Source organism: Pelodiscus sinensis, chromosome 1 (genome assembly GCF_049634645.1).
Source record: "Pelodiscus sinensis isolate JC-2024 chromosome 1, ASM4963464v1, whole genome shotgun sequence".
In the NCBI taxonomy this organism is placed as follows: Eukaryota; Metazoa; Chordata; order Testudines; family Trionychidae; genus Pelodiscus; species Pelodiscus sinensis.
In genome coordinates, this window is record NC_134711.1 from 82,160,389 (window position 1) to 82,188,188 (window position 27,800).

Here is a 27,800-nt window from a genome sequence, read left to right on the forward strand (position 1 = left end):
ACAGCTGCCACAACTGCCAGATTTCCTGCACTGCTGCTGGGGCTTCTGTGGCCTCTGATGTACTACCAGGACTCCAGCACCAGTCCCAGCCCCATCGGGCTCTGAGCCACCAGCCCTCTTGCCACGGGGGCTCCCAGCCAGGACTGCCTAGTCCAGGAACACTCGTGCTCCTGCTGGATCATGGATGTTTGCTGGATGCTGGTTTTTGGACATCCAGCCTGTAGCAAGGAAATTTGTTGTTTTTTTTATAAAATATATGATGTTCAGATATTTTAATCTCTTAAATAGTGAACAACATTTATTGCAGGACTGGGTCTTAATATATTATGTTTTTTTGTGTGAGTTACATTAGAGCACCAGTCAAATTGAAATTAATGGGACTAGTTGGATAGTTAAATATTTATCACTCTAGCCAATTAACCCGTCATAATACGGGGTTTTCAGGTCTCTCCTCCACGTTGAGCTTCTCTCCTGAGCTCTCTCGCTCCGTCTCTCTCTCTCTCTCTCTCCTCCTCCTCCTAGTGCTTCCCTCTCTCTCTCAGCTCTCCTCCTCCTTCTTCCTCTCTCTCCATCTCTTTCTTTCTCTTCTTCTCCTCCTCCTGCCTCTCACTCTCTCTCCACTCTCCTCTGTCTCCGTCGGGGATGGATGAGCAGGGCGGGTAGCACCCTGGGATCTGCATGCGCCCGGGTAAGTCCGGCTCCTCTCCAGCCGATTCCCTCCCCCCGCCAGCCAGTTCCTCCTCCTGATTTCCCTCGGCCAGCCTCACTGCCCCCGACTCCCACCCCCGACCAGCTTTGCTTCCCACCGGCTGCCCCTCCCCCGTTCTCTCCTGGCCAGCTACTGCTGCCTCTGACCCCCCCCATCCCCCAGTTTTGCTTCCCCCCCGCTCCTCTCCCGGCTGGTCTCTCCCCCCTCCCGCCCCCGATCAAGGGTGTCCGTTATTTTTTACACCCTACCCCAATAATGTACACGGCCAGGGGGCGGGGCTGTGTACGTCACCGCCCCACCTCCTTTCCCCTCCCGCCGTGGCGATTGGCTGAGTGCTGCGCCGCTCAGCTGGGCCGCAGCGAGGGAGCAAGTGGTGTAAGCTTCCCTGCGGTGGCCCAGCTGAGCGTGCAGCACTCAACCAAGTGCCATGGCAGGAGAGAAAGGCGGAGCGGTGATGTACACGGCGCCGGTGCTGCAGTGGTGCTGCATGGGGAGCGCGGACCCCAAACGGCCACTTGCCACTGCTTGCTCCCCTGCCAGGGCCCAGCTGAGCGGCGCAGAACTCAGCCGAGCGCCAAGCGGGAGGCAAGAGCGCCCACCAGAGGCAAGTCTCTAATACTACAGTGTTACAGACTCACAGACGTTGGGCTATTATATATATGATGAGTAAAAATTGTAGGATCAAGCATTTTGGTTTCTTAGTTTTGTGTAATAAAATAATTTAGATCAAAAGAAAAATTTACTGTTGGAATAAATAGGTGTGACTCAATTGAGTCTTGTCTAGATTTAGTTTGTTTTATAATCTAAATAGTTTAATTAGAAAATAATTATATTTGACTAGATGTTTCATTCTTTATAATGTTATAAGCATACTTTTATCCTTTTCATTATTGATTTGGAAAATTTTTGGCATCAGAGAGCAGACTCTGATATATTCTCTGTATACCAACTGCTCCTCAGCTAAGAGGACAGTTTTGAGGAAACTTTCAGTTCTGTTGGATAGATCAGAGGAAAGACAATGTTTTAAGAATGGTAAGATTGGCTTTAGCCATTTAAAGAATTTTGTAAAGTATTCAAGTCTTCATAAAATGCATAAGAACGAGTTCTGAATAAGATATTGAGCCAGTACGGCAGTGGAAGTACTAGCATTGTAAATTAGGGTACTTTTGTGGGTTTTCTTTAACGTACAGTCTTTGCAGTACTGTATTTCTTCTTGAAAAACTTTCTGGCTTCTATGTCTAGAACACTTAACATTTTTGTCTGCAGGTATTGCCATTGTTCGCATTGTACCAATATTTTGTTTCTGAAATTTGTCGTGACCCAGTTAAATGTATTGAAGGAAGAATCCTCAAGGTAATATAACAAATTTTGAGCTGCTACAACATACTACATTTTTAATACACTTTTAGTTTAATTTTATTGCAAGATGTAATGGATTTACTGTTGCTTGGGATATAACAGTGTGCCATGAACTATAAAATAAATACTTTATACGTGAGTTCCTGCTCACTATTTACTTCTTTTACAGAGCATCTTGATGGAGTGAGAGTTCTTTGTTTTTGAAAGCACCATTATTTTTTGTTATTGTCTTTAGCAATCCGGACTCCTAGGATAGTTAAAATATGAATTAACATTTTCCCTGCTGGGTCTGGCCTACATCTTTGGCAAACATTTATTTTTCTCTCTCCTACTCTTTTAAATTTTTTTTAAGTATTGAGTATAAGTGAATGTGGCTGTCCTTATTCAATTCCTTACTTACTGTCAATACCAGTAATGTCATTGAGAATACTGTCACAGCTTTTGAGATAGATTAGTCACTTTCTTTGACTCCCTGTGAAGTTTTTTGATATCACAAAAGTATCCTGGAAAAGCTCTGCCACGTTCAAGGAACGTGTCAGTTTTTCTGAAGAAAATGTTGGAAAAGTGGGCGCGTTTTGTCGGCATCCCTGTAAACCTCGTTTTACGAGGAAGAAGGGATGTTCTAAAAGAGGGGTTTTTCCCACGGGTTTTTGGCCTGGGTAGATGGGCCAAATTTCAGAAAAGCCTCTTTTGGAAGTAAATTGGAAAAAGATACACAATTTGCGTACTGCAAATTGCGTTTCTTTTTCCAATTTATCTTTGTAGTGTAGACATAGCCTTAGTGTGACTGCATTTTTAAAATTAATGTAATTTGTAAGTGAAAGCTAAATTGTTCTAAGGTTTGGATGTTTCAAGGAAATGATGAGGATTATGGGCAAGGTTTGAGTACATTGATTTGGATAAAATAGGAAATGACTTTAATTATAACTATAAAGTTCCAGCCAAACCTAAACCCTTACTGAAATTTTCTTCCATTATAGAAAAGTTTATCTATTTTATTTTTGTTACATGAGATCTGCGGCTTTCGGGTTTTATTTATTCAGTGCAAGATACACAAAATTGCAGTTAGCAGAGAATATTCTCCATCCATTTGTATGTGTTTTAGAGGGTCAAACTTTGGGTCAAAACTATTTGACAGTTTCTGTTTTAATATATTTTATTGTAAGTAAAAGGAATGACTAAGAAAAATCACTAAATCTAAATCTCAGTTTCTTATTTCTTTAAAGTTTAAAGTACTTACAGATTTAGGATTTTTTGCGGAAGCCTTCCACGAACTTTGTCTGCTCAATCACGGCAAAAAAATTCCCTGGAAAGTACCTGCAGGCTACAGACTTATTGGGAAAATTATGGTAAACTATGCATGCTTTTGAGTTACATTTTCATCCTCATATGCCACAAAACTATAACACTTGGTTTGCCTTCATAGAATTATGAGGATCCAAAACCTTTGCAAGCAGTACAGTTATTACTAATTCCTGAAAAATCCTACTGTTCCAGCATCATTCAGTAAGCAATTTAGGTGGCATGAACTGAATGAGGGAGAGAACCACTAATTGAACAGTGAAGACAAACAAATTTTGAATACCTTCCTAGTTCTCTGTGCCATCATGCTTATACAATCAATAAAACAGCAGTCTTGCAGGACAAATAGTATGTGATGATGTAGTTTAAGACTATCAGTGAAATCCTAGGTTTATTTCTGTCTATGGCAAACTTTCCATTGAGTGCCATGACTTCACTATTTTTATAATGCATATGCACAAAAGGACATACATCCTTAACTTGGACATCTCCTAATCTTGAAACATTTTATTTTTCAACCTTAACATAATTATTATCCACAATATTAACCATTGCTGGTATCCAAAACAATGGTTTCATAACCTGATTAATTTTGTTTTTGTCATTTGAGTATTAAAATAACCCATGCTAGGTTAAAAATAAAATAACACATTAAAATATCTTTTCATTTCTCAAATTCTTTAATTGCCTTCAGTTAACATTATCTCTCCCTTTTAATATTTGGTTACTATTTTTGGTTTTGCATTGTAGGAGAAGCTCGTGGCCTTTTTAAAAAGGCTACTGTCATTTTGGAATGCAGTCAGCCTGGAAATATGAATACAAAATTGCATTACATATTAAATGTGGCCCCAAGTTCCATGAAATGTTTATAGTATTACAGTTACATGGGCCTCTTTTAAAATATTTTCTTATTCCCCTAGTTGGGTGAAAGGCTCACACATGACTGAGACTGAGTGTGGGGAAATAGTGAAAGTAACTACACAGACAGTGACTTCATATGCCCCGAAGGCTAGATTCTGATTTCTATTCCACCACTGTTATTGAGAATAGAATCAGGGCTAAGGGAAACTGAATACAGAGAAGCTGACAAAATATCAAAAACACAAATAAAATAAATGAGAGAAAAACATGTCCCTTTTCCCCATTTTAATCTGTAGTAATGTTAGTTTTTATATGAAACATTACTTAAATGAAAAGTGTTTAGAAAGAAGAGTGATCTTATTTAAAATTGCCAATGTATTTTTCAAACAAATGCCATAGGAAAATACTTCATGGGTTAAAAGGCTGAAGGTTTTGCAAGAGTAAAATACCTGTATGCAAGAGTAAGATATTGGTATTGTTTCCTGGACAGAGTGAATATATTGCACTTTCAGTACATTGGAGCTTTAAAGGACACAAGTGCTGTTAATGATATTTTCTTTGGCCCCAATATGGTAACCATAACTATTCAGAGTAGCATTTAAGCATGTTCTTCAGCCATAGTGAAGGCAATAGCTCTTTAATACATGTTTAAATGCATTTCTGAATGGAGGATGACATGAAAACTTAGCATGTGACTCTGTACCACTACACTGGTTTCTCCCAAATTCCTTATAAAGTATTCCTTGTAAAGTATCATTCATTGTAACATTTTAATTACAGCCTTTTCAGAAATTCAATTCATCAAAATCCCTCTTGATGAACACAAACTTACAGGTAAGAAAACAACTTCATGTCTCATGAAATAAAAATATTTATGTAGAGCATGATAGCTGTAAGAATCGATAAGAATTATATGAACTAGAGAATATACCTAAGGACCTATGCTGCTTAGGCAACCTTGTATTGTGTATTATGCCTCTGCAATGTTTACGTTTATTATTATTTATTATTATTATTTTATATTTTTAATCATATTCTTTAGCACTTCATAAACATTAAAATTCACAACAGGCCTCTTTGGCTAGAGGTTAGTACTATTATTACCAGTTTATCAAATAAGAAAACTAACAGAGAAATTGGACATTATCAAAACAGAAGAATAGCCACAGGATCACCATAGTTCTATGAGTGCGTCTACACTGCACCGTTATTCTCGAATAACAATGATAGTGTCTACATAGCAATTGCGCTATTTTGAAAGAAAATCAAAATAACTGACGGCTTTTTCCGACGTTTGTAAACCTCATCGCACAAGGAATAATGCCTCTTCCGAAATAGCTATTTCAGATGAGGGTGTGTGTGTTGAGGCGGTACAGGGAGTTTTTTTTTAAATAAGGACCCTCAAGGAAATCCCACAGGTGCCCTGCTGGCCACTCCATCCACACTCCTCAGGACTCTATAGTTCCTCTTCCTCTGCAGCTTGTGGCAGGAAGCTGGCCCTCACAGCCTCCAGCCACACTGCAGCTGCCACTGCACAACATCTTACCAACATGGCAGACCCTAAAGCCCCCCCAAGAGCCTCCTGCCTATCCCAGGGAGCATTCTGATGGCTTCCAAGAGCTTGCCAGGTGCTACACGAGGCGTGCGCAGTCCTGGTCTAGAGCGGAGATCCTGGCCCTCATTGAGATGTGGGGCAAAGAGGAAAACCTCCAGGATCTCTGCTGCAGATGGCACAAAGCCAACATCTATGGCCAGATGGCCGATAGCCTGGCCACCAAGGGCCACACTAGGAACAGGTCCAGAGTAAGGTCAAGGAGCTGTGCCCGGCCTACTCAAGGGTGAGGTAGGGCAGCTCCCGCTCTGGGGAAGAACCCCACTTTTGAAGACTTAACCACATACTGGGAGGTGGTGCAGTCCTTCCCCACTTTGGTGGTGGACTTAGTGCTGGAGATGCCCATCATCGCCTACCTGGGGGTCACAGCTGGGGATGAGGAGGAGCAGGAGAAGAAGGTGGAGGAAAAGGACCTCGACGCGGCCAGCTCCGTGACCATGCTCACCCTGGAGCCCGTACCTCATGGCCTGGATGTGTCCCAGACATCGTCTAAGGCCAGACCACATGTGGCTGGCCTTGCTCCCAGGACATCACTTTCCTCTGACCCGGGAACTCAGTTTTGGCTCACAGATGAGGGCAAGGCTTCAGGGACAGTGTCTCCACCAATGAACGACCATCTCTCTTTATTGTCCCCAGCTGGACCAGCTGTGACACGGGGGTGGGCAACACTACCTGAGCCAGCCGCCCGACCCCGGGGGAGCCGCAGGCACTGTAGAACCCAGGAAGACCAGTTGCGGGATCATGTCTCTGTATTCTGGGACCTGCATGAGATACTGGCCCAGAAGGTCTGGGAGGACACGCAGTGGTGGAGAGACACGTGGCTGGAGATGCTGTAGCAGGGATGCAACATGTGCGCAACTGTGCAGGCTCTCCTCACCCACCCAAAGCCAGCTCTTGCTCCTACCCCAGTCCCAGTTCCCTGTCCTCCCGCCCTCCCATGCCAGTCCCTGCCTCCACCCATGCCTGATCCTGCTCAGGCCCCCCTTCTGCCTATCCCCTAGCCTCCCCAGACGCCCCACCCCCAAGGTCACTGAGGTCCCCACACATGAGGTGGAAGAAGTACCTCTCCCAGCCCAGCCCTGAGCCTCTCCTCCCTCTGTTCTCCCCTCTTTTCCCCCTTTCAGCTCCCTCCTCCCTCCCAGGTTCTCATCCCCCCTCCTTCTTATTCTGAGGTTCTCTCCCAGTCCCTCCTCAGTTACTTCTACCCCAAATAAATCACAACACAGTTCTGTTTTTATAAACCAAATAATTTTTTATTGTTTCTGCAGGGGTGAGAGGTGGAGGGGGGACAAGTGGGGTTACTGGAGGAAAGGCAGGGAGGGGCAAGGCACAGGGAGGGACAGGCCCTAGTGGGGAGGCCCTAGGGACAGTGTCACTAGGGTCCTTATGAGAAACTCTCCCTCAGGGCCTCATGGATGTGCATCCCTGCGTGATGAAACTATGTATTCACCTCCTAGTCTGGAAAATCTTCTGTTGATACTAAAACTTAATACATTATACAGAAGTGCTGATTAAATGTTTATGGCAGGGATCACCAGATGGTGCTATTACATAAAATTTTATACATTATTTGGAATATTATGAATACTTTTAGTACTAGAAGTTATCAATATCAAAACTGATTAACTCAGTTCTAAGATAGAGTCTCAACAATTCTGTGAGCATTTTTCTGCTTTGGTCAAGTAACATCTGTATGTGTCAGATTTCCTGTCTAAAAAAATTGTGATAATACTTATCTCTTCAGAGGGCCGATATATAAAATTTAACATTTATGAAGTGCTAAAATTATTATTTATTATTATTCTTATTTATTAGTAGTAGTAGTAGTAGTAGTAATATTAGGGCAGTATTTACAGAGAATACAGTAGAAAATACAAAGTTGTGAGGCAAGTACATAATATTGTTAATTTTGTGATGCAGATTTTTTCATTTTTGTTTTTTTGTTTGGGGGAGCAAATAACATGAGCATACTTCTGCCTTAATCTCTTTAATAAGAATCAAGTCTTGGAGCAGAGTTGGTTTTTTAGATGAGATTACCGACATAGTGGTTTACCTGCATACTATTTGCGACCGCCTTTGTTCAAGGACTCCTGTATACTTTGTAAATAACACAAATTACTCTAAGAAAATATTTAGACTTCCTGTCGCTGACTTTCTTCTCCAGTGAGAAACTCAGCTCCCAGGCCCAGAAATATGTGACAATTTGGCAGAAAGACACGTTAGGGAAAGAAAACAGTTCCTCCATGGTGACAAATATTAGCTAATATGAGTCATATATATTTGTATTTTCATGAATGTCATTAATAGAAGTGGAGTACACATTTCTGTTATTGAATTCAAATATGGTATTTAGCATGTAATTGCATATTAATTCCAAATATTAACTTTGCCCTTGTAGGTTCTAGAAGACACATTTAATTTGAGTCTACCTCCAGCTGTGGTTTCAATGTGTGATGAGCAAATCATGAATAAATTAACTTTGGCCAAAATGCATTTCATCATTTGTCTTTCGGCAACAATAAATAGCATTCCTGAAAAAGTGATGAAAACAATCTATTCTGTGGATGCCAGCTCTAAAAAGCCAAGCAAAATCATGGAATCAAGTAATTATAATTGTCACTGAAAAGTTTTATCATAATTTGATTTTCTTCTCTAGTTTGTTTCATGTATGAGTTTATCATTTTTAACATTTGTGTTTACATTACACTGATGCATTTAAAACAATATTAATATCATGTATTGTTGAAAATCTAAATGTTTATTTTTATTTTAGAAAGCTTGAACATAATTTTTCAATTTTTGATAAAATGTTTGTTAAAATTAAAAGTTTAATTTTATTTAGAGTTGCCTTTCATTCTTACTTGTTTTCATGCATACATTATTGTTGACGGAGCTTATGGCTTTTTGTGCTTTGTACTGTTTTAATATTTCCTGATCACTTTGTTCCAAATGAATACCTATTTTTTCATGCTGGGAGATGAATGACTGGCTTTCTCTGATTTTTTTTTTGTAGTAAATTACGCACCAGAAGATACTCTGAATCATGATGTGATCACCTAAATTTTTCCTTTCATAGTCAGGATACTTCATTTATTACTATTAATTATACATTGTGGAAGCTCCCAAAATATGAGCCCTTTCCAAATATCTTACATTATAAAAAGTTGAAGACAGAGAAGGAGATACAGGAACAAACAAAATGACTGAAAGATATTTTGTTTGTTCTAAAGGTTGTTGGAATTAGTTTGTCAAATATAAGCAATGCCTAACTGTTCTATTCTTCCTCATTGATAGCTACAGACTCAGTTCTTTTCTTCATGGGCTAATTATTGTGGGACAGGCAGGCTATGTCTACACTCGCAACTTCTTGTGCAAGTATGGCCGTTATTGCACAAGAATCCGCAGAGCGTCCACACTGCCCGACCGCTCTTACGCAAGGAAATTTACAGTATGGTGTGGTAAGAGAGGGCTTCTTGCACAAGAGCTACGCTCTTTTTTAACAGGTGTAAGCCCTCTTGAGCAGGAGCTCTTGCACAAGAGGGCAGTGTGGATGCTCAGCAGGGATTTCTTGTGCAAGAAAGCCCTATGGCTAAAATAGCCATCAGAGCTTTCTTGCCCAAGAGAGTGTCCACACTGCTATGGGTGCTCTTGTGCAAAAGCACAACTCACACATGGCAGTGTGGACATTTTCTTGCGCAAGACTTCTTGCACAAGAACCCTTGCGCAAGATGTTCTTGCGCAAGAAGCCGCCAGTGTAGACATAGCCCAGGTGTTTCCATATTTCCCCCCAAAAAACCCTCCAACATCTAAATTGAGAGCCCTGTTATTTCTGCAGCTGAGATGTGTAAAGTGTTAAAAGTTTGACATGGTGATAGAACAAATGTAAAAAAGTAAAATGTTTGAGGAAAAAAATCTTGATTAGTTCATGAATATTCACTGAACAGAAAAATAATATTGATTCTTGAAATTATTGAAGATTATTTGATCTCCTCTGCTCCTTTGAAATGTGAAACTTTTCTTGGGATTAAACTGCTATCCTTTGCTTTGAAAATTATTGAATCCTTATCTGTAACTGTGATATAAGGATGGGATTAAGATGATATCCTTTTGCTTTTATTTTCCAGTTAATACAGAAGTGGCAGGACACCAGGAACAAAGCACCATTACTGTACAACTGGTCGGATGTAAAGAAGAATTAAATATGGCTATGCTAAAGGTAATTTTGTTGTTTAGGAAACTAAGCTTAGGGAACGGTACACTGTTCTTCAAATGATGTGTGTCCTATGTAGCTGAAATTGGTGCTACTGGAGAGTAGATGATGTAGGGGAACTGGAAATGAGTTAAAGAACTTTTGCTTTATAGGTTACTGGTTCTAATGTGACCTAGCTATTAATGACCACAAGGGCACATCTACATTGTCGGGAAGATCAACACTGCGGTGGTTGATCTTCCAGCATTCAGTTTAGTGGTTGTAGTGGAGACATGCTAAATTAAATGCTGAGGGTGTCCATGTTGAGGCTGGTACTCCTTGCTGTGACTTAATGTATGTAATTCCAGCTACATAAATAACGTACCTGTAGTCTCAGAGGGGTAGTCATGTTAGTCTGTAACTTAAAAAAAATCTTAAAAAACACTGAGTGGTCCTGTAGCACCTTAGAAACTAACAAAAAATATAGATAGCATCATGAGCTTTCATGGGTTTTGGACGTACATTAAGGTGAGCTATGGTGCTTTCCTCCCTACGGGAGGTTCATGGGAGAAATGCTCTTCTCAACTTCCCTTAATCCTTGAGGAGTAAAACAATTACTATAATAAGATTCACTTGATTCCTTGAGGAGTAAGGGAAATTGACAGGAGTGTTTCTTCCATCAAATTTCCTCAGTGAGTACAGCACCCTAGCTCGGCTTAAGGTACATTAACTCTAGCTATGTTATTTACATACCTGGAATTGCATACCTTAAGCTGACCTTCCCTCATAGTATTGACCTGCCCTTAGTGTACACTCATGGCTATTGAGTGTACACAATTGCATGAGTTTGTTAGTTTCTGTCAAGTTTGTGTTAGACAGATGTCCATATCATGAAAAACACTGTTACAAGTGAATCTTATAGGGTATGTCTACACTATCCTCCTAATTCGAACTAGGAGGGTAATGTAGGCATACCGCACTTGCAAATGAAGCCCGGGATTTGAATTTCCCGGGCTTCATTTGCATAAGCCGGGCGCCGCCATTTTAAAATCCCGGCTAGTTCGAACCCCGTGCCGCGCGGCTACACGCGGCATGGACTAGGTAGTTCGGACTAGGCTTCCTAGTCCGAACTACCGTTACTCCTCATTCCACGAGGAGTAACAGTAGTTCGGACTAGGAAGCCTAGTCCGAACTACCTAGTCCATGCCGCGTGTAGCCGCGCGGCACGGGGTTCGAACTAGCCGGGATTTTAAAATGGCGGCGCCCGGCTTATGCAAATGAAGCCTGGGAAATTCAAATCCTGGGCTTCATTTGCAAGTGCGGTATGCCTACATTACCCTCCTAGTTCGAATTAGGAGGGTAGTGTAGACATACCCATAGTGACTATTTCAACGAAGAGGTTGGAGCTAACTGGAACATGAAGACTAACATACCCATTCACTTTTAGAGATGGTTCCTTCAGAATATATGTGAGTCACTTTGATGGTATACTATAATATGTGGATAAACAGACATTAATTCTCTAGAATCTCTGTCAGCACATTTGAAAGAGAAGCATTCTGTTTTCATTGTGTTGTATAACTTTGGAAATCACAGCTTCAGAGATATAACAAAGTAAAATAAAGATTTAAAACATTTTGAATAAACTTACTGGAGCCCTTAATGGCATTAATACTGCCGGCATTAATTCAGCCAAATCAATGGAAAAGTTAAAGAAATACCTAATGTGGGAAAGTAGTCATTCTAGTGTCAGTTGATGGTTCTCTCCTTGCAAATTTATTACCCTCTACTCAGAACTCTTTACCCTGGAAGTCAGGCTATTGATTATTATCTTATTCAATTGTTTATTGCATATCTTAGATATTTAACCTCATACATTGGGGTTTATCCCTCTCAATAATTATTCAGAAGTGGAAGAGCAGATTATTCCTCATTTGCCTACTGCAGGCTTCTTACACTTACCTCTGATGCAGCTGTCGTTGGCCATTGTCAGAGATGGAATGATGATCTAGATGAACGTTGCGTCTGACAGAATTCCTGTGTTGCTTAGTTGGTTACTAGAAAGTAATACTAAGCTGATCCATACTTGAAAACATGCCACATATAAATTTGAAACAAGTTGGAAGATGGCTTATCTTTCAGAGACAGCAAAATACTTGAGACACATAGTACAGGCTTGATACTTCTGATGTTTCCTTTGAGACTTACCCTACCTCTGATTTTTAAGCAGAGTACTCTTTTGAGGTCATTGTGGAGTTCTGCTTAAAAATGGATGGCATAACATGTTCCTATGGCTTTTAACTAAACTCCTTCTAGAGTCCTAAGGTAGATAAGTTTTTAATTTAAAGCGAACTTTCTTTCTGATCTTGTTTTCCAAGGTCTCCTGCAGCTTCACTTAATGTGAATTTGAGGGCCTGCAAACTAATACAGGGACTTTCAGAATACATGCTCTACTTACTAATTATAGTGAAGTTATATTTAAAAAAATAATTATTTCTTTCAATATGAAAGATACTTTCATTATTTTATTACAATTGAAAATTACTGAATCTTTAACTGTAACTATGCTATAAAGATGGAAATAAAAACACTTAACTGAATAATTACTAATTATATTTTGTTAAGGTATACAGTACTGTATCTTTTGGTGTACTGTGCTCAGAGGCATAAATTTCAATATTGCCTCTAAAGTTAAATATAGAGTGCTGCTTCCAGTTCTTTGGGTTTATAAGCAGATAAAACAATTAAAGTTGCTTAAAGAAGTAGTGCCTTGTATTCAGGTTGGTCTATTTCAAATGATGGGAAATCATGAACAATAATTGAACTTTTTAAGCAACTTCCTCTTATTTGTATTATTTCTTGAAATTAAATGATGCTATGATGTTCTTCTCTTAGGGGATTTTATTGACAGAAGCTGAAGAAAGGCTCAACTCCCTTGTAACCAATATACAGAATAAATATGATGGAAAGATTTCTCAATGTTTTGCTGTAGAATTAGAGACTATTATTGAGGCCACGCTTCAGCTCACAGCTATTTCCCAGCAAAGACATCAGGCTGCTTTCAGGTAAAGGCCAGCATGGCCAGAATGCATTGCATCTTGCTGATTGTAAAAATAAAAAACCAAAAAACCCTAGCAAACCCAACAATTCTCTGTGCCCTCAAAGATACCTGTATATTTCAAACTTAAAAGAGACCCAAATTAACAACTATAATTGTCTGGCTATACTGAAAGGACAGGAGACACTTGATATTATTTTAAGCAGGATACAATTTTATTATTAGATGTCTTGGACTACTGAGCAGATAAAATTATCTGATACCTCTGGTATCCTGAAATAGCTGCGCAGTTTAGATGTACCCTAAGTGCCAAGCAGAAGGAGACTTCACGTGCTCTCCCTGCCCCCTAGGCCAATTAGGGTTTAGGGGCAAGGAGAGCATGCAAAGTCTCTTTTCTGCCCTGCCCCTATCCTGCAAGGAGCGCATGGCTCTTCTAAGCACTGAACACTCCTTGCAGGGTGTGGGCAGGGCAGGAGGAGACTTTGTGTGCTTCTCCCCACCCCAAGGCCCTGATTGGCAGGGAGAACATGAAGTCTTTCACTACCTGCATTCTGGCGTGCGGTGCTTAGCATCAGCCACCAGGGCTGACTCTAAGTGCCGCACACTCCTGTGTCCCTAGGCCTTTATTGGCCTGGGGGCGGGGGAACAGCAGGACCTCCGTGAGCTGGATCAATCCACTTGGTGGGCTGGATCTGGCCCATGGAGGCCCTTTTGCCCACCCTGCCATAACCTAACTTCCTTCTGTATTCACCATAACAAAGCCCTCCCTTAACCTGCTGTAAAGAAGATGAAAGCCCACCCTCATTCCTCCCCACCTCCCCCCACCAGCCCAGCACATGCACACAAATTCCACTTTGGCCTGTCTGGTGACGAGGGAAAAATTACTTCCTAGCTCCCCTACAATTGAGCAGCTAGCTTGATGCCCATAGAAGGTCCTGACCAAACTTGGTATTTTGCCATTTTCAAAGGAATGGGAAGTGTGGATGCTGCTTTGCTTCATCTGAGGAAAAGGGACTTTTCCCACTGGTTCTTAGGGGATGAGTCAGTGTCACCATACTGGCGCACTCTACTTTTGCAGAAGCTACTGAGCCCTTCCTATAAAGTACTATATACTCCTTCCCCTGGCAAGCCACAATGCCCTTACTCCTTGTTTAAGGTGTGGTGCAGTTATTTTTGTGCATGGCAACTTGCATTAAGATTATGTTGTATATTTCTAAGGTTTGTTTTATTTAAAAAAATGGTATCAGTTGCTCTAGCTAACATGTTTATGATGTTATATTTTTCAGAATTAAAAAAAAAAACCCTAAGGATATATTGAAAATTAGAATCTAGAAATTTTAGCAAATGCCTGCCTACATTTGATATAATTTTATTTATACAGCAGAACATCTTTTTTGCAAACTTTTTTTCCCTGAATTTATGAATTTATTAAATTGATTTATTTTAAATTCCCTGTTTTTCCCTGGCCTAAGACAGGATTTTGCAGATTTATTCATTGCTGTCAGATCTGAATTTTAATTCTAGATTTTAGGTATAAGCTCTGTTCTAATTGCATTAATGTAGTCTTTAATAAATTTGCATAAATTGGATATTAATTGTACTTAAGTATATTTTCCTTTAATGCAAATTAATCATACTGTATGGAATGCTGTTCTATTTTCATGATTTTCAGATTTCCCCATAATTTCTAAACCTCAAATTTTGAGAAAATTCCAGGTGCTCTTTTAGCTCTTCATAAAATTGAGGTTCTCCTGTACTTAAAAAAAAGCAGAGTAAAGAGATACAAACTTTCCATATAGATTTCTGTATAATAATCTTCACATCACATTAATTTTTCATTTGGGAGAATTTTCCTACTTATTGCCTGCTTTATGTTAAATAAATTATTTTTGTAAGAATGATAACCTTCTTATAGTAGTTTTTGGTTTTGATGTCAACTCTTTCCTTTTAGCTATGTCTTTTCTTAGATATAACAAATACTTACATTGCAGTGGGCTCTTAACTAGTGTTTCCTCTAATATTTTGCATCCATGAGAGGAGTAAGTTTTGTCTTGTGCACTAATATTGAGGTCATATGCACTTTTTCAGATGTGTGCCACCATTGCACCCACCAGTTACTAACAAATATCATATTAATATATCAATGTTAAGGAAGAAAGAATACTAAAACAGCCCTTTCCCAGTCACAAAATAAAAAGAGCTGTTAAATCAGAACTTTCACCCAAGCATACTTACTAAGGTTCCAATGTACTGGGTCATGCCATCAGTTACAGATACGGTAAAAGGACACCATTCCCCTCCTCACACACACACATACCTGCAAAGTTTGAACAATATGCTGTTTTTCTTAAAGACCTGTGCTGCAGTGCTACACACAAGTAATAAATGGTGGCTGGCAATGTTCCATCTAACTTTTTCCATCCATGTGCAAATACATTTTGTTACGTGCACTGAGGCATGTGCAGATATGCACCACCAGTAGAAACACATTCTGTTCTCTGTAGGTGCTGCACTAATTAGTTGGGCAGCATTTGAATCTCCTCTGGATGACCACCCAAACTCTCAACTCACTGAGGAAGAGTTAAGTTATACATTAGCAGCATCAGTGCTTACTCTTAAATCTATACAATTACAAATTGGGATTTGCATTGGGAGAGATAATCAGGGATTATTCCAATGGAAAAAAAGCTAAATGTCATCTTAATTAGCATAAATTCCCATATATGCTATTATTTAGCCTATTATTTAGGCAGATGCATCAACTACCATCCAACAACTGCTGAACTGTGGCTATTTCAAAATGGAGCTAAGCCCTAATTCATGCAATCCATACCGCTGCCTCAGTCTCTGAATGCATGTATTTATTAACTAGAAGACTTAGCTAGCATTGCTTGAGTCTGGAACTAGCCCGGGGGTGGGGGGCACGCATGCTGTCCACCACCTGCTCCCTATGGCCAGCCTGAAGCAATGGGGGCCATGCAACATGGTGGGCAGATGCTCCCTGGGTGCAGCTCGTCGCAGGGGGGACTCTGCTGCTGACTAATGGCTGCTCCCTAGGGCTGGGGTACTTGCTGCCAACATGTGGCTTGGGCTCTAGCCCCAGTGGGGGCTTCCAGAGGGGTAGCTGCCATCCGCCCACACTGAGATCCAGCTATGGCCCCGGCCAGAGCTCCTGAAAGATCAGCTGCCAGCAGCAGCTCCAACCCTGGGGAGGGGCCAAAGCTAGGGCCAGGGCCACATGCTGGCTTCCCTGCTGCTCCTGGGGCAAGGCAGCTGTCTGCCATGGGGCCCCACCTGGTGCAGCTGAGCAGCCGAGCAGCTGCCATGCAGCTCTGTTGAGGAGCCTCAAATTCTTGGTGCGTTCCCGTGCAGGCACGCACCTTAGAGAAACACTGCTCTTAACTAGTGATTTAAACTTAGCTTATCACCAGGTGTGATGAGGCGGACAAAGCCCCATTTCATCACTGGAGGCCTTTCAGCACCCTGCCAGCAGCAGGAGCAGTGGAAAAGTCCTCCGAGCTGGGTAGATGGGCAGCCTTCACTGGAGCCAATCAGGGTATGGCAGGCTGCTATATAAAGAGCTGCTAGCTAAGGCCAGTCAGTTCCTTCTTGGAGCTCAACCCAGGCAGGCCTCTGGGCTTACTGGGGAACACCAGAACTGTGGACAGTTCTGAGTGGGAGCTAGGCCCTCAGAACTGAGCGAAGCTAGACCGTGCAGCTAAAGACCAGCCAGCGCCAACTCTGTGGAACCCTGGACAAGGGGAATTCAGCAACAAGGCCCTAGAGAAGGGCTGGATGAAAATGGCATCCCGGGGAAGTGATCACAAATACTGACCTTGAAGCTTGGCAGGTAACTCCTACATCCAGGGTGTGTCCAGACTACAGGGATTTTTCAAAAAAAGTGGCCTTTTAAAAAAAAAATCTTTACCTGCATCTAGACTGCCGCCACGTTCTGTCAACAGTAAATCAAAAGAACGTGGCGGTTTTGTCAACAGTGGAAAACCTCGTTTTACGAGGAATAATGCCTTTTTTTTTAAAGTGCTCTTTTGAAAAAAAGGCACTATGTAATGCAAACTTTTTTTTTTTTTTTTTTTTTTTTTTTGATAGACAGCATCCAGACTGCCTAGGTGCTCTCTTTTGAAAAAGCAGCTTGCTTTTTCGAAAGTACTGGTTGTAGTCCAGACACTGTTTTTCGAAAGAGGCTTTTTCAAAAGTATCTTTCCAAAAAGCCCCTTTGAAAGAGGCGTGCAGTCTAGACATAGCCATAGGTTCCCTGGGCTGGGACCGAAAGGAGTGGGCGGGCCTGGGTCCCTGCTCAACCCCTTGCAAACCACACCCGGGGAGGGGGCAAAAGAAGAGGTCTGAACCTTGGCCAAGGACTGAACTTTTGACTCGTCCGCAGACAGGTGAGATAAATACTGCAAGACCCCATTAGCCACCAAGGGGTGCTTTCACACAGGACTGAACATATTACACCAGGGATGAATGAAGAAAAAGGTTTTAGAGGATAAGAGGGAACCCCTCAGCCTGGGTCCCTGGACTGCAGCCAATAAAGCCACTATTTTTGGGGGCAACTCTTCCTGGTTGGGGGCTGGAATGGCATTGCTGCAAATGGCAAAGAGGAAGCTCTTTCTCTGCTCTGCACTTGCCTGGAGGCTCCACCTCCACAGCTCCTATTGGCTGGGAATCACAGCCAATGGGAGCTACAGGAGGGAAGTGACTGTAGGCAAGCATAGGCTGTGCAGAGCCACCTATTCCTCGCCACCACCAAAGGGGAGCTGTGCCAGGTAAGCAGCCCAATACACCAATCTTCTGTCCCAGCCCTGAGTCCTCTCCTGCACCCTAATTCTTTCCCACCCCACATCCCATACCTGAGCCCCTCCTGCACACTAAGTCCCATCCAAACCCCACAGCCTCACCCTGACTTCCTGCTCTGAGCCTGCGCCTGCACTCCAAACCCTTAGTCCTAACCTTGATCCCTCTCCCTGTCTTGCACTGCAAATGCCTCTCACTGGCCACTCCAAAGCCCCTTCCCACAGCTGGAAGCATCACCCCTTCCCATATCAACTCTGCTGCCTCATCCCCCAATCCCTTCCTGCATAGTGAACTTCTCATTTTAGCCTCACCCTGAAGCCTAAGGGGGCCACACAAAATCTAGTAGCTCTGGGCTCCCGGAAGAGTTAATTTGATCCTGTTTATCACCTCTTTATTGGCTAATCACCAATGTTTTAGTTTACTATTCCATTGTTCCATTATTTTTATGCTGAGCTTCGTGGTCTTCTGAGAAGTTATCTATAATCCAGTTATATTCTCCGGTAGTCTAGCATGGGGCTGGGCAAAATATGCCCCGGGGGCTGGATCCAGCCTGCCAAACCATTGGATCTGGACCCCCTACCACCATGCCAGGACCCTCAGGCATGTAGCCGCCGCAGTTTAAAGCACAGTCCCTGTGGCTCTCTGCTCTGCAGCGAAGGGGAGGCTTTGTGCAATCTTCCTACTTCCACAGGCAGAGGCGGATATAGGGGAGGGCGAGTGGGGTGGCTGCCCCGGGCCCCGCACTTCAAGAGGCCCCGCTCATGTGCCGTGGCGCCATAGCGCATGTGCTGTGGTGCAGCAGCGCATGAGCCATGTCAAAGGGAGGCCCCACGAAATTGTGCTGCTGTGGGCCCTGCAAAACCCTCATCTGCCCCTGCCCACAGGTCCTATTGTCCAGAAAAAACCAGCCAGTAAGAACTGACCTCAGCCAATCTCTCAGCCAGCCAACTGGAGCTGAGAGATTGGCTTGAGAGACTGGGGTGTTGCAAGCCTCTTCCCCACTTGGAGTTGAGAGCCACGTGGAAGGAGCAGTCTTCATTTTCAAGTGGACTGGGGCTGTAGCAGGCAGGGATCCCAGCTTGCCTTGGAGGTGCTGCAGCCTGCGCGTCAGGAGACACTTAGATAAACTCCTCCCAGCCTGCACCTGCCTCTGGTACCCCAAACCCTCCTGCACCCCAATTCCCTCCTGCAGGTCACCTTCCAAACCATCTGCACCATCTGCCCCCGGTGACAACTACCTCCAAGGCTCTGTACCCACTCCTACACCCTTCCCCCAGGCCAGAATCCTCTCCTGCACCCGCACCCCCTCTCTGACACTACACCCAACCCCCTGACCTAGGTCACAACCCCCTCCTCCACCAAACACCCTCTGACCCCACACTGTCTCCTGCACCCTAGTCCATTACCCTGTGCACCCTTCTGTGTCCAGCCTCCAAACTAGATCCCGCATCCCCTGCACAGAAAAGTGTAGCCCTTGACTACTTACCAAAATCTTGGAGTGGCCCCCCCAGAAAAAAAAATTATTGCCTACCCCGGTCTAGGGTCAAAGCCAACCAAAGAGAATATTTTCTCTTAAATACATGGAATGATACTAATACTGCATTGGGCTTATCTAGCATTCTCATTCTGCAGAGTGCTGTACAAACATCTAACTAAGTGAAGACATTAGCATAGCACAACTGTCTAGTATTTCAGCTGAATTGTCTTTAGATAATTTAAAAGAAGACAGAAATTATCCTGAAGTCCAGCAGCAAGGCTATGATTATTTTGTATCACAGTTAGGAAATATAGTGTTTAGTGGAGATGGGGAAACGAGAACTCATAAACTGCCTATAGACATTTCTCCTAATGAAATCCTTGTAGTCCACTGTTGCTATTAAACAGATTAATGCTGCTATAAATTTCTCCAAGATAAAATGCCAAACCAGTATGCAATGACTGCTCTATTTTTGTGATTGCCACATCAGTTTTATGAAACTCTCTTGTCAGTATCCAACTATATGTGATTTCTCTCCTGGCATTGCCAGAGGATTTTCCCTAAGGCTGTGTCTAGACTGCATCCCTCTGCCGACAGAGGGATGCAAATCAAGCACTTCGGAAGTGCAAATGAGCCTGGGATATTTCCTGGGCTTCATTTGCATACTCGAGTACGGGCGCTGTGCTGATCACGCGCCCTTTCGAAAGTGAAAGTAAGGCTCTGCCGACAGCAGGAAGCTTTTTTGGAAGATCCTGTACACCTCATTTTTTGTCCTCAACTTCAGCAGCTGAAGGTGCTTCAAGTGCTTGTACCACTTTGAAGACTGTCCTGGTGAGGGGAATTGTCACAGGGCTCACTCACCACACGCAGTGACTACTGCCTGACATCCGTGAGATTAGCTCTGGCAGCCTTCACTCTTCACCGTGGCTACGCTTTACTTTCACTTTTGAAAGGGCGCGTGATCGGTACAGCGCCCGAACGTGAGTATGCAAATGAAGCCTGGGATATTTAAATCCCAGGCTCATTTGAACTTCCGAAGTGCTTGATTTGCATCCCTCTGTCGGCAGAGGGATGCAGTCTAGATGTAGCCTAACAGTACTCAAAGGAGTGGTGGTGCTCTGCCATCTGTACCAAGCTGAGGGTGTAAAAGGTAGAACTTCCCTGACTCTCCTTCAGTTCCTTCTTACTGCCTGTTCTCCGTCAGAGTATGTCTACACTGCCACCCTAGTTCGAACTAGGGTGGCTAACATAGGCATTCGAACTTGCAAATGAAGTTCATTGCAGGAGGAGTAACGGTAGTTTGAATTAGGAGCTTTAATTTGAACTACCTAGCCCGTGCCGCATGAAGCTGCGGGCAGGTAGTTCGAACTATAGGGCATTTAAAAATGGCGGTGCCTGGGAACATGCAAACAAAGCCCGGGATATTTAAATCCCGGGCTTCATTTGCAAGTTCGAATGCCTACGTTAGCCACCCTAGTTCGAACTAGGGTGGCAGTGTAGATGTACCCTCACAGAGCAACAGTCACTCTTAATGTGGAGGGAGTTGGAGACTGGCAAACCCAGAGAGGGGAGAAACAAGTAAGGTAGGAAGTAGGGATGTTAACAGGTAATCAGTTAAACAGTTACCTGGTAAGCATCACCCTTAAAGGGTGCTACTTATTGGGTAATGGTTAACTGGTATCCGGTAGCACTGACAGGCCCCCCACTCAGGGCTGCAGGCTGGGAGCTGGCAGCCCTGCGCGGGGGAGAGGGGAGATAGGGAGAGAAGGATGGGGCAGCCATGGTAGCCCCCCACACAGAGGCTGAGAGCAGCTGAGCTGGAGCGGCCCCTGCCTGTGCCTTTCAAGCTCTCCAAACCCTCTTAAAATCAGGAATAAGGGATCTTTCAGAAAGGCTTTATTTTCCGAAAGATCCCCGTCTAGACTGGCGCTTTTTGCTGGCAAAGCCCCGAGCCGGAAAAAAGCGGCAGCCATGTTTATGCAAATGAAGCGGGGAAGATTTAAATCCCCGCTTCATTTGCAATTGCGCTTTGTCTAATTTGTATCCCTTTTACGGAAAACGGGTGCAATCTAGACACAGCCAATGGGACTACCACTACTACAAGTTGCAGGGCCTAGGTAGTTTCAGTTTGGGAAAAGAGGGAAGACTAACCATTATTAACATAGCTGTCTTGGTTCTTATTGCTGCTGGAAGGTTTTCGTATGCAGAATTGATGAAAGTCAATCCAGTGCAGACTTGAGACATATTGATAGGGTGATATGAGTAGGGTAATGTGAGTAATCTCAAAATGCTACAGTTCACCCTTTGTTTTTCTGCAGAAAGAAAGGACTGTGTCTTCCAGTATGATCAATCTAGCATTTTTTGAAATTTCACAGGGCCTGATTCCTGTTTACATTAAGGCAGGGTTGGTGATCCTCTGGTGTGCCAGCCACACAGGGTTTGACCAAGTATGCTTTTTAGTATTAATTAAGCAAAATCTAGTCAATAACTGCTGGTTCAAAATCAGAAATGATCTAGATATAAGAATGATTACATAAAAACATAAAATTTGTATTGTATTAGTTGGTTTGTTTATCTATTTATTTATTTTACAATATGTTCCCTCTCGCAGTATTGCTTTGTCTTTGTCTGCAATTCGACTTCTTCAGGATGCTAAAATTTTCAGGAAGAATGTTCCACATATTCAGCTAAATATACAGCAAACAGAGAGTCGAGTATGTATTGATACAGATTCTACTTTTTAAATTATTTGCTTAAGTAAACTTTGACTTTTTTGTTGCCATCATAGTAGTTAATATGCTGTGAGTATTATATATGCAATTAGGATACTTTTTCATGTTCTACTTCTTAGCATCAGCATTTTCCTCTGCCTGTAAACCCCATAAAAAGCAAAACAAAAAAACCTACCAGAGGAGTACCTTGTCGTATTGACCTATCCTCCTCCCAGTTGTTGTGCTACTAGATAGAAATCCAAGACTTTCTTTTATATTGTAGAATATAGATTTGAACTTCAAACCTTCCCACAAATCTTTCAATGCTATAAAATAAACAGGCAATTTGACTTTACTATATCTAAATTGTATGAGCAAATGTACTGAGTGAGAGCATTTCACTGGGAGAGCCAAACTGACGTGCATTTCAGCACTGAAATCTAAAATTAGTATAGGGTCTGATCAATTGTCCTAATCTCAATAGTTGTCTAAAGATTGACAGAACTTTAACTGAGATCTTTTTCTACAAGTTGAAACTCCCTAAGCAGGGACTTTCTGGTCCAGCAGCATCTATGGTTTGGCACAGATGTTGCCAGACCAGAGAGTCCCAGTAGAGGACCAGCAGTAGAAAGCAGGGCTAGCAGGGCAGTGGGCTGCCTGCCTTTAGTGAGTTATTGGCGGTGCTGCCCAGTGAACATCAGCACGGCTGCCCAGTGGGGTTGAGAGACTTGGCAGCTGGCTGCCTGGCTGGGCAGGGAGCCACAGCAACGGTGATGATGGCCCAATGGTGCTGGGAGCCTCTGCCATGGCAGTGACCTCGTGGGGTCCACAGCAACAGCACATGGCTGCTTGGGGGAGCCAAAAGCCTTGGTGCACCGCTGTGGGGGTGAGGAGAGCAATGGCACGTGGCTGCAGGGGGAGGGGAGATGAGAGTCCTAGCATGTGGCTGCCCGGTATGTGGTTGCTTTCTACTGCTGGCGCTCCACCAGGACTCTCTGGTCTGGCAACACTAGGAGCGGGGCCCTAAGCCCAGTCGGTGGATGGTGAATACTCAGCAGCGTGGGGCCCCAAAAGCGTGGGGCCCAAGGCATTTGCCTTGCTCGCCTTGCCCTAGGGCAGGGCCTGCTGCCTGGGGGAGCCAAGAGCCATGGCATGTGGCTGCCTGGAGTGTCACCAGGCCTGCAGAGCCTGCAGCAGGTAGGGAGCCAGCCGGAGGCCATTGGGCTAGGCTAGAGCTGAAGTGGGGGGCGGTGTCAGGGGGACCAGAAATGATCTCCCCTGGTTTGACAAAATCCCTCATCCAGCACCATTCAGGTATTGAGGGTGCTGGACCAAGGAGATCCAAACCTATATCTTTATAGTCCAACATATTGTAGAGCCATCTGTGACTACACAATGAAAAGTCAAATATAAGATATACTGTAATAGTCGTTAAGGCTCTCACCATTAAATATCTGTAAAGAAGACTAATTTTTAAGTTCAGAAACCAGCTTTGTAGCTAATTTTTATCATTGGTTGAAATCATGCAAGCCATTTGATGGCACGAGATATTGGCATCTGGGCTGTGGAACTCGGTTTCAGAAAGGCTGTTTATAATGGATTGTCAGTGGTATAGAAGGTTGGGTTGGAAATTCTTCTGAATGTTTTCCAGTGATACATTACATTCAGAGGTTTTTTTTGTTTGTTTGTTTGTTTGTTTAAAAAAAAAAAGTGCCAGTACTCAAGGGGAAAAGTTGTTGGAGGTGCCAGTACTGTGTACCGGGCAGTACCATCACAAAAAAAGCACTGATTACATTCATTTTTAGTTCTGATACTTAATGACCTGTTTGACTTGTTATTGGTTTAGGGTTTAATATAGGCCTTTATGCACCTCAGAATACTGAGTTCTTATTTGGGAGGGAAAAAGAAAAAAATGTGTAGTAGGTTTTGTTCTGGAAGATAACTGATTGAGGTACGTTAGACATTTGAAATGTTAGAATTAATCTCGGTGGATTAATGGGCAAAGTACAGATGGGGTGATCAAAAGTGTATATTAAATGCACATAGTCCTTCAGTTTTATCATCGGAATGTGTATATATATTCTCACATCATCACAGTTTCATTTTCTCTGCAGTCTTCATTATGTTATTCAGTTTTAACTTAATAAATCACAAATTGACATCTGTAATAAAAATGATTCACCCAAACTGAATAAACTTTTAATTATAACTTTGCTATTTTAATATATGTGTATTAATTTGTTTTGTGTTAAGTTTATGTATTTATCAGTATAATATAAACAGGCCTACATTATTTGTGTTAAAATATATTCACAGAATAACTTTTTTATTGTTTTTTGAAATATAATCAGGATTCTTATGTAGACAATGTTCAGATGCCTTGCAATGCAATAGCACAAGAACATATGAACATACGTCTGTGGCTGAGATGTCGCTTGGCATTAGTAGCTGCAGTAACATCACAGATCCGTGGCATTGGTGACGTGAAAGGTACTGTTATCCTTGCTCTTGTGTCTTATATTGTAAGTTCTTTGGGCAGGGAACCATATGTTCTTGGGTGACTGTATAGGCCCAGTATAATGGTCTTCTGATCCCTATCTCAACTACAGTATGAATAATAAAAATATTAATGTTAGAACAATCAGTAAAAAATTGTTTCTACTGAATTCAGCCAATAGAGCCAAGAAAATATTCTATTTTGGAGTTTGATCTTTTCCTCTAGTTTATAAAGTATTAGCCATTAAATCAAAGAAGTATTATTTAATGCTCATTACCCTTTAAGCAATTAAGTTAAATAGGCACACTTAGTTTTTAAAAATTATTGCTGCTACATATCTCTATTTTGAGCATACCTCAAATACTCTTCTGCTGTGCTGACTTTATATAGCTCCTATAAATGGAAATGTTCTATTCCAGTTTATTTCCAAGCTTTTGAACATGACAGTATAACAATACTTTATGCCACTAATTGCACAAAATTGCTAGGGATTTTTTTTTTATATGAGATTGTATATCAGTTAAACAATTATGAATTGATGTTAACTATATTGTATTATCTATATATGTACAAATTAAAATATGTTTAAATTGTATATTTATAATTTATATAAAAATATATATTTAATTCTACTTTCACTTTGAAAGGTGACTGTAAAATGTTCTTGTTTGAGTCTCATTGATTCCAGACTTAATTTTTTAGTTGTAAACCGAACTGTTGTTTTTCCTACTTAAAGTTCTGCAAGTTCAATAAGGGGTCTGCAAATCTGTTCTTTCTGGTGTAATCTCTACTAACATAGGATTGCTCTAAATCGGGGCTACTCAACTTTGGAAGCCTCAATGGGTACGTCTTGACTACAGGCTTTTGTCAACAGAGGCTTTGTCAACAGATATTGTTGACAAAGCTTCTGTCGACAAAGAGCGTCTAGACTACATCCAGTTCTGTCGACAAAGCAAGCTGCTTTGTCAACATGAAAGTGTAGACGCAAAGGACAGAAGGTGTTATTTCATCTACACTGTCGACAGAAGTCTGTCGACAAAAGGCGTTATTCCTCGTAGAATGAGGTTTACCGCCATCAACAAAACTGCCGAGTTCTGTCGACATTATGTCGACAGAACTCAGTGGTAGTGTCGACGCAGGTATAGTTTTGTCGACAAAAGTCCACTTTTGTTGACAAAACCCTGTAGTCTAGACACACCTAATACTCACAGTACATGCCAAGGACTGCAACTTAAGTGTAACTTACCTGCAAGCATATATGCAAAGGGCTTTTTTCACACTGATGGGCGTGAATACAAAGCACTTCCCACAATGCTATGGTGCTTCTGGCACCTCCTCTCTGGGGACTAGAAATACTGACATCCTGAACCTGGCTGTGCGTCTTTCAGTGCTCACCCAGCCCGGGAGACGCCTTGCCATTGTGGAGCCTGTTCCCAGTGGAGGCCATGTTCAAAGGATCCCACCTGCAGGCCATGTATTGAGCCTCGCAAGAACTCAAACCTCCCACTGGGCCACAAAGAAACGGGCTGCAGGCTGCTTGCGGCTTACGGGCCGAATATTGAGTAGCCCTGCTCTAAATTATACTAGTGCCACTCCTATGAAGATTAATGGAGTTTCAAAATTATAACTGACTGCAGATTTTGAAGACAAGAGGGGAGTTGAGCAGGTATAATTAGAAAGTATCATTAGTCTTGAAGAATCTTCATTACTTATCCTCATGAAGAAAAGAACCCAATTTGTGTGTGTTTACAATGCTGACAATTTGAAATTAACATTTTTTCTTGTAAATTGAACAAATTTGATATAGAAATCAGCAAAACATAATAAACATGGAATCATATTAAATCACTTTTACAGTCATTTTTCAAAGAGGATGTCACCTTTAATGCTGAAGAGAAAGTTATTGTAAAATCATTCTTATTTTATTTTTATTAATCCCGTTCTTTCCTTTAGAAAATGACATGACTGAGTGCTCAAGACTAATAAATGAAGTAATAATAGAAGCAGAGGCCTTCAATGACATTGAGACACAGGCTGAAGTGCTGGTGCAAGCTGTTATACTTGATCTGCAAGAAAGGCGTCCAGTGACCGGCATTAAGCTTCTTCTGCAGGTTTGAATGGAAACAAAGAATAGTTGTTAGTTTTTTGTGGCTTTGACAAATAAAACTGCTGCCAAGACAAAATAAGACTGAAATAGTTAATATCTCTTAGATATTGTGATTATAAACATACTTTTTCATTTTATTTACGGATTTTTATAAACAAACGGTAACATTGGTTAAATTCATTTATGTTATCTGTGTTCAAATAGGACATAATCAATTTACTCCAAGAAAAGCCATTTATTTCCCCGAAGGCTTTTTTAACACTAGTGAAAAGTATGCTTCTGCTAGCTGACATATTGACAGCACAAATGGATGAGGACACAGAGCATCACTCTTCTGTAATTGAACGATTAAACTTGTTAATTCTGGCTCACAAAATTACCATTAAACAGGTGAGGGTGAGTTAGTGATTTATTTTAGTTTTGTGTGATTTGCAAACTCGTCATACTCTTCTGATTTGCATCTTACTCTGGAAACTATTTTAGCAACTCATTGGAAAGAAAGGGTGTATGTAATTAAATTTCTTCCAGTTTATACACTGTACAGAATTAGTCCTTCTTACCTAATTCCTACAGACTCATGAAGGTTAGGTATAAACATAGATAATCTGTATTTTGAATACTATCCAGTGTCGTTTGAAATGGATAAGCACTTAGGATCCCAAATACCGGTTTAGGTACTGAAATAAATGGCCTAATTTTTCAAGGATGTTGAGAACCCACAGCTCTCATTGAAGGATAAAGATGCTCAACACCTCTGCAAATCCAGACATCTCATTAAATATCTAATTACAGATTTAGGTGCCTAACTTTAAGCATCCTAATTTGAGAATTTTAGCCTGGGTTCTTCACTCAAACCAGAAATCAAGTATAAAATAGCAATATTTAGTATTCATAGATATTCACATAACTAAACTCTTAAGTGTTGTAAATAAAGTGATCTTACATAAGAATTTAAACATAAATACACTTAAAATTCATCTAAATGCATACAACTTGTAACAAAAGTTTACAGCAATTTGCTATTTCCTTTGTTATTGGGCTTCATTTTCTTCCTATTTATTTGGCTCACAAATGAAGCTTTCAGATTAAAATCTTTCCTTCCT

The 27,800-nt window shown here is 41.8% G+C and overlaps 1 protein-coding gene across 10 annotated transcripts in view; it reads left to right on the forward strand.

The window, feature by feature from the left end:
• The window catches only part of CFAP54 (cilia and flagella associated protein 54), a 238,111-nt gene that overhangs the window by 169,411 nt on the left and 40,900 nt on the right, over window positions 1-27,800 (forward strand). For 9 of the 10 annotated variants that reach the window (XR_012905249.1, XM_075933796.1, XM_075933789.1 and 6 more), the window contains 10 exons: window positions 1,976-2,062; window positions 3,295-3,417; window positions 5,012-5,065; window positions 8,242-8,446; window positions 9,968-10,059; window positions 12,928-13,097; window positions 21,994-22,096; window positions 24,445-24,583; window positions 26,544-26,701; window positions 26,902-27,093. Coding sequence is in view for 9 of the 10 variants with exons in the window: in XM_075933796.1 (XP_075789911.1) it covers window positions 1,976-2,062; window positions 3,295-3,417; window positions 5,012-5,065; window positions 8,242-8,446; window positions 9,968-10,059; window positions 12,928-13,097; window positions 21,994-22,096; window positions 24,445-24,583; window positions 26,544-26,701; window positions 26,902-27,093 (1,323 nt within the window). In the remaining variant the exon portion in view is untranslated. The remainder of the gene's footprint in view (window positions 1-1,975; window positions 2,063-3,294; window positions 3,418-5,011; window positions 5,066-8,241; window positions 8,447-9,967; window positions 10,060-12,927; window positions 13,098-21,993; window positions 22,097-24,444; window positions 24,584-26,543; window positions 26,702-26,901; window positions 27,094-27,800) is intronic. The other variant, XM_075933762.1, reaches the window with a different exon arrangement.